Here is a 7,597-nt window from a genome sequence, read left to right as displayed (position 1 = left end):
TGATCCTAAGAAGAACAGTATCCGCACTGGGAAGCCTTGGACGAATGTTTGGTTGGCCCATGTCCTCCTGACTGCATCTCTTTGGGTGATATTAGCTGTGGAGCTGAAGACTAGAGTGAGGAGGAAGAGGTCCGAGTTTCTGCAGGCATCAGGGTTAGCAATGGGGTAGGCATGGGACACATTCTCCCTGGCGTTGCTCAGGTCAAGTTTCCTTGCTTTCTCTCTTACATCAGCAACCGTGCCATCAGTGTAGACCCCAGGTGTGGGCTGCAGGAGGTACTCCTCGACAAAGTCTGCCCCAAACAACAGGGCATGGAAGAGTAGCACATTGAAGAGGAGGAAACACCACTGGTGGGTACGCAGTTTGCAGGAGAGCACTGGAGCATGAGATCAAAAAACAGAGTATGAATTATCATAAAGGTAGCGAATCACACTTAAATTAAAATTTCATATAAGCTGCAAAGAAGTAACACTGTACCTGCATGACAGCCTTGTTGTTTATCTGTTTTTAGTAGCTGTATTAGCTGTATGTGACCAGAGGACCTCCCGCTGTTGTCAGTTATACAACACTACTTGCTGACAGACTGGGTTTCCACTTTCATGAAACTCTAGCAGCATGTAACCCTGCACCCCAACCCCAAGTCACATGCTTCATCAAGAGGAGAGTATCCTGTATCATGTATACAACATTAATGATACCAAGAAGGAATAGTTTAACCATACCACAATGACATTAAGGGGCCACTCCAGATGTGTTTTATGGCATATAAAAATACCCTACTTTGAATAATGATTTATGTCTAATACCTTGATAGAAATTCTTAAAATGACATCTACTCCTTCTCTCACACTGAAAAATCCAGAATCTATCAAAATGCAAATATTTTTAATTTCAAAAGTTTAAATACTAGACACATGATGTCTCCTACTTCCCTGAGAAGTCTCTTCTCAGTGTATGTGCACTGTTGGCTTCGACTTTCCAGATCACAGTTGTCTTAGTTGCAAAGTGGACTATGATTGGCTTTGCAGTACAAAATCACCATTGTAAATGTCAAGCTCATATTTAAGGTAACAGTGAAACATTCCCCCTACAGCAGATAAATGTGAAAACTTCTAGTGTCAAACCCATACATCATTTTGCACAGTGAAGGTCAAACATCCACTATAATATTCAGACTATAAGATAAAGTTATCTTTTAAATTAAAGATTTAAATGACAGACATTCACTGGCTATGCACCTGAAAGACCATAAAGGTTTATATTTAAATTGTCAAAAAAAGATGTCCTTTTCAAATTGTTCAATTGTTGATGTTCAATTATTGATGATATTGATTGTGAGGAGCGATCCAGGTGCATCAATGGAATGCCAGTAAAATTGCTGCCATGACTGGCCACCAGCCAGTGCATGCATGGAGTTCCCATTAATGAACAGAACAATATCTGGAAGCACTGCAGAGCCCAAACTGCATGTTCTGAGATTATAGGTGTTCCACCATATAGTTATGGGGAGCTGATTTTGCACTTGTTTTCCCTCCATGACAAACATTATATTTATGAGCTTCGGGTAATGTTATTTGGTATATAAAATAACCTTTCTCAAAGTATAAAACGCCACTTTACCACTATATATTTACAAAAGAAAGTAATTTTTAACACAAATAGGGAGTGGTGGATGTAAAGAATTGTAAATTATGTTTTACTATAATGTGTTTTAGACCGAAGTGGACAGGCTGAAAGAAAAATAAATCAAGTGGAAGCTCCCACTCCGCCCAGCAGGTGGCAGTAAAGCGCCATAACGTTGAATGTCAACCGCGTTAATTACGACGGAGAAGAAGAAGTTGTCGGAGTCGTTAGTCGATAGTTTGGTTTCCCCAAACATTGACAGTCATGGCTGCTTCCATTGAGAGTTTACTGGAGGAAATCTCCGGTGTCGAAGATCCAATTGAAGAGCTACAGAGTTTAAAAACAGCTCTACTATCGATACCTCTCAGCGCGTTGAGAGACTCTGTGAGCGGACAGCGTTTTAATGTGATATTCTCTCTGTTAAACTCAAATCAGAGGTTGGTTTGGCACAATGCATCTCGTTCACACTGTTCAGCAAACTGCGGTGTGTGAACTGCTGAGTCATTCAGCTGTCAGTATTTGATTTTAGTATCATAAACAGTTACTCAAACAGTAGGTAAACATACCGGAAGGTTAACTAGCTAAATAGGCTGTGTTTACCCGTTCTAGTAAGCAAGCTAACTGGCTACACTACTACTAAACAGTGCAACGCAGGTGTGGGCAGGGACACGTTTCCGTCGTATAGCCCTCTATTATTGGATTGAAAATGAAAATAACATGGCTGACTTTCATATTGAGGGCAACAGAGCTCATAGCGTTGCCCTTTTTACACACAGTCCAATAAATTAATTCGTTTTGTACAGTACAGCAGCAGAAAATGTTTTTGCTAACGTTACACATCCTATGTTACGTTATTCAATATGGATGTGAACACCGTGAAATTAGCCGTTTAACTGCATAGTCATTGCTTAATTTCAAGTTTTGCGTGCTGGATTATAGAGGCTACCAATGTAGACATGTCACTGTCCAAACACTCACACAGACTTACTTTTTTGCTAATTGATTAATTGTTATATCTCTGACTGTTCTTCTGCTTCCAGTAGAGAGAATATCTGAGCTTAAGTGTCAGACAAAACAGCAATTTCAATATGCCAACTAGACTGCACTTGTACTGCACATTTATATTTACTAATGTGAGCTGTGTTCACAGGGAGCAAGTTGAGCTGTGTGTGGACATCCTGAAATGCATCTTAACGGCCCTCAGCCCTGTGTCCCTGGCCCAGAACTACAGAGTGGAGATACAGGGGGTCTGACCCATCCTAATGAAACTGTTAAAATACTGGCCTTGACACAGGTAGGCTGCTTGCACACAGTACACGCACATACACAGACTTTAAACCACTGACCTTGTCAAGTTTTTATGTTTTTCAGATTGGAAGAATAGTGGAGCACCCTGACGCTGCAACTGAAATCCTCAACAACCATGACATTCTTCGAGCGGTGATCAACTGCATCAGAGAAGAGAAAATTGCTGTGGCAAAGCAGGTGAAGACCTAAGCACGCAAATATCCTGTGTATTTAATTAATATAGAGTGGGTTCAATAATTGTTGTGTTTCTTAGGCCATCCAGTCCTTGTCGAAACTGAGTCACTCCAAGCCCGGGTTAGACACATTGTTCCAGAGCGACCTGCTGAAAGTTATGAAGGATGTGATGAACACAAGTGACATTGTCAGATACAGGATATATGAGGTAAGCTCAACTGTGTGTCACTTTGGGTTACTTTGTGGCTGATGATGCAGAAGTAGCAAATTTTTTTGTGATATACAAGTTTTTATTTGGATGGAATCAGAGGAAAGATGACTAATCATAACAGTAAGTTCTGCCAGAATGTGTGGGCACTTAGATTCAGTTATATTAAAGCTTCAATTCGTTACAGATGAACTTGTAACCATGTACATAGAAGCAACTAAATTAATAAACTAAAGTTTATTTCAAGTTTATACTGCATATAAGCGCACATAAAATAGCTCTTGTATTGATTTCCCTAATAAAGTTTTCTTGCTGCTTGCAGCTGGTGGTGGAAATCTCTTCTGTATCTCCCATTTCCCTTGGATACTGTGCCAATAGCAGCTTAATTTCTCAGCTGATTGGAGAACTGACAGGAGACGATGTGTTGATCAGGTAATAAGTTTTATCATATCATAGGTACAGAGAGTGTCTTTACATTTCTATCAATGCTACATTTGTTCCTCTTGTTTCCTTTTCCTCCAGAGCCACAGCCATTGAGATGGTGACCACTCTAGCCCACAGTCAGCATGGCCGACAGTATTTGGCCCAGCAGGGTATAATGGACAAGATCTCCAACATGATCAGAGGAGCAGAGACTGACTCGCTCTCTTCTCTCTACCTTCCTGGTGAGTCTCTTGAGAAAACTGCTCCAAAAAAACCCAGAAATACAGCAGTTACTTAAGTTACTGGCTCCTTTTTTTATGTTTTTTGTTTGTTTTCCTGTTAAATCATAGGCAGATGTGTCAGACTATTTTCTTCTATTATGGGAGCAAATCATTTCAGATGTAAAAGGGAACATTATTATGTTTAGATGGAGTATTCCTTTATTTAATACAACAATTCAATGCTGCATTATTCAGTTCTTTACTGTTTGAATTTTACTCCCGTAGGTTTGGTGAAGTTCTTTGGAAACCTGGCCATTATGGACAGCCCACAGCAGGTTTGTGAAGCATACCCGGTTTTCCAGAACAAAGTGTTTGAGATGGCTCTGGACCCAGACCCTGTGATGATCGGCGTGGCTCTGGACACTTTGGGATTACTTGGGTCTACTGTGGAAGGGAAGCAGGTCCTTCAGAAAACAGGTTAGCTTGTTATCTTTCTCCCAGGCTTTATTTAATAAAAGCCAAAGATCCCAAAAGAGAAATGGAGAATGTTTACATTATTGTAATTCTAGCTGATGTCTTGAGATCTTTGTGAGATTCTCTGTGTGTCTTCAGGTGAAAAGTTCAAAGCTGTGTTGTTGAGAATGAGCCAGCTTGCCAGCTCAGGCGCTACAGAGCTCAGAGTGCGCAGCTTAGACGCCATATCACAACTTCTCACTCTACAGGTATGTGTGTGCACATGCAAAAGTATATTCATAGCCATACTTCTTTTTTTATGTTTTTAAATGACATCTACAAAACAAACGTTGATCACATCATCACTCTAAAATGCTTCATTGCAGCCAGAGCATCAGACAGAAGACCTCTTGGCCCTCACAGAGTCCTGGTTTCACCTTTTGTCTAAGCAGCCCATGGACATGATTTGCAACATTAGCACTCAGCCGTTCCCAGAGCTGCATTGTGGGGCTCTGCGGATATTTACTGTGAGTGCTCAGCTCTTTCTAACTACCATTATTTCCTCCATGTGTTACTGACTTTTTTTGAAAACCTGTTGAGCTATAGATATTGGAAGATTTTGTCTTGGTGTCTGTACCATTACACAAAACCATAATGCCGTCAACATTGCTCCAGTCACATCTGTATCATCACATTTGGTTGTGTGTGTTTTCCAGGCCATCGCTTCTCAGCCATGGGGTCAGAAGTTAATGATCAGCACTCCCAGTTTCATGGAGTTCATTTTGGATCGTTCAACGGGTCAGACAAAGGAGGCCAAAGACGCTAAGTTTGAACTGGTGGGGTCGATTGTGTGCTCATCGACAGCAGCAGAGATTCTGGGCAGCCAGAATTACATCCGTCTGAAGACGTATCTCAGAGAGGGAGCGTACTATGTTTCAGCTGTGGCCTCAGTCAGTACAGAAGGAGCAGACTGATGCAAACAAACAACAACAGTACACTTCATGGGTTTCTGGTTAATGCTTAAGTAATTGGTAAGTGCCTGAGTAATCAAACTCATTGTTAACACATTATTCACTGCCTTCATAAACAATTCTTCTGATAAATACATAAATAGTTCTTACAAATCAGGACAAGATGTTAAAACTTATTTAATTTTCAAACATGAGTTGACAAAAATGCTTATACACCTACAACATAAAATCTGAAAAGGAAGGTTTAAGTACTTTGAAAGTATTTAAAAACAAATAATTTGTCTTAATTACATGCTTTGCCTGACACCTCAGCTGCTGTTAATTTAGGCCAATCTAAACACATTATATTTATCAGGCATTTCTGATAGGACTTTAAACTTTGTTTAAACTTTAGACTTTGTTTTTGTCATATTTAGTCACCACACCTGTGGAGTAAATATAATAGAGTATCAAGTAAAGTATTGAAATGTACGTTATATCAGTTTGGGCTTAGAGATTGCACATTTCTTTACAGAAAGCGTTACAACCTGGGGGCTTGGAGTTTGAAAGATTTGGGCAATTAGAAGACAGGGAGGTTCTAACGTAAGACGCTATTGAGTTGCATTATGGGAAATGTAGGAGTGAGTGATTTTGAAGCTTGACCCATACTAGATATTTAAGATTGGTATATCTTGGAATCCGCTGCTTTGGTTTTCTCTTGTAAGTCACCCAGCGTTATAGAAACACAAAATCGCTGGAGTATCCCAGTAACAGTTAAATTTATTGTGACAAGATGAACTTCCATGAAGGATGTGAAAATCCACACACAAACACATCAAACGTAGCCATTGTAAGATGATGGATACCTGTTCACGTCACTATATCTCCACATCATATGACAATGTCAGCATGGTCTTCTCAGAGTGTTTACCAGTTACTTAAGCAATAATTAAAGAACTTATCCTCAAATGTTTACCATCCAGGCGCTTATAAACACAAATTCCCTTCATCATATACAGTATCTTTCAAATCAAACAGGGCGCAACCAAAAATGCAATCCTGCTGATCAAATGCTTTTCGAATGCTTCAGACATTGATTACATTGTTTTGTGTCAAATATTTTGTTTACTAAATAAAATTGATATAGAATTTTTTTTTTTTTTGCAATTAAAGAGGACGTAATCTGATACCTGATGTGTTTGTTTACTTGTCATATTTTGCACAAGGGTAATTATTACAACCAGAAATGTGATTCTCAAATTTCAAACACACCTTGAAGGTTTTTTAAAACAGCCATTAAATGTTTTGTAGCACCAAGTAAAGTCAATTTAATGGTATGTTTTAGGAGAGTAGGCAGAAATATTTTTCCACTCTAGTCTCACACATCTATGTCAGATGGTTTTATATCTTGTGACAATAAATTGGACCTCATTGGATCTGTTAATATATGAGGGGGTATTATCAATGTGAGGCTTTTCATTAATTTCTCAGAGGGGACAAGGAGTTTCCAGTTTCTCTGAACAGACAAACCATTAATCTGAAACTGGATGGAAGCAGTACTGCACGTGTCTTGATCAGCAGCTTCACATTGAAAAGCTTAGTTATGTCCTGTTCTTAAATTTTGATTCTGCTAAACCATTGAGCATTAAACCCACACATCCAGTGGGTTTGACTTGATTGGTTAAACTTCATTAACAACTCATTTAAGGAGAAATATGACTAATTGGCCATCACTTTAAAAAAAATCATTTTCAGATTTAACCCAACATGTGAGACGATTATTTAATGTATTTGTGTCATATACTGCTGTGTATAAAGTAAGTGATACGAAGATACAAGACCTATAGTTGGCTATCAAGTGTTGGACTGGGTTTGAGATTCAACTGAATTCTTTGTCTCCACTAGAGGGCGACAGTTCAACTCTGCCTCCCTTAGACACGCAGTCTATCAGCAGTCAGGCAAATTACTGAAATCCAGTTTCACATTATTAATTCTTAGAAGTACGCCAATTCTTTACTTAAGTAATAGTGGGAAACCCACACTAAAAATCCATGACAAGTAAAAAATATTACATTCAAAATCCTTATCAATAAAAAAGCTTTTTACTATATATCATGGTTGTTGGTGCTAGAGGAAAAGTCATAGTCACACTAAACTCATTAACATTTATCCTCTGGGAACTAAGAATGTCTGAATGTGTTGTGATATATGGCAATCCATCAAATAGTTGTCAAAA

General features: G+C 39.0%; 1 protein-coding gene across 1 annotated transcript; it reads left to right on the top strand.

The window, feature by feature from the left end:
- The first annotated feature begins 1,849 nt into the window (after positions 1-1,849).
- LOC119900137 (26S proteasome non-ATPase regulatory subunit 5-like) lies at positions 1,850-6,555 on the top strand. The gene is given in 11 exon segments (XM_038714896.1): positions 1,850-2,061; positions 2,775-2,866; positions 2,869-2,918; positions 2,996-3,109; positions 3,186-3,314; positions 3,637-3,746; positions 3,837-3,979; positions 4,244-4,435; positions 4,571-4,680; positions 4,798-4,938; positions 5,128-6,555. Coding segments are annotated over 11 exon segments (1,512 nt in total). The 5' UTR covers positions 1,850-1,888; the 3' UTR covers positions 5,386-6,555.
- Positions 6,556-7,597: the final 1,042 nt, after the last annotated feature.

This window comes from Micropterus salmoides, unplaced genomic scaffold (assembly GCF_014851395.1).
Source record: "Micropterus salmoides isolate LMB-PRFRI ecotype aquatic unplaced genomic scaffold, ASM1485139v1 Ms_hic_scaffold_1269, whole genome shotgun sequence".
NCBI lineage: Eukaryota > Metazoa > Chordata > Actinopteri > Centrarchiformes > Centrarchidae > Micropterus > Micropterus salmoides.
Note: the sequence above shows the minus strand (reverse complement) of the source record. Positions and strands in the feature narration are given on the sequence as shown.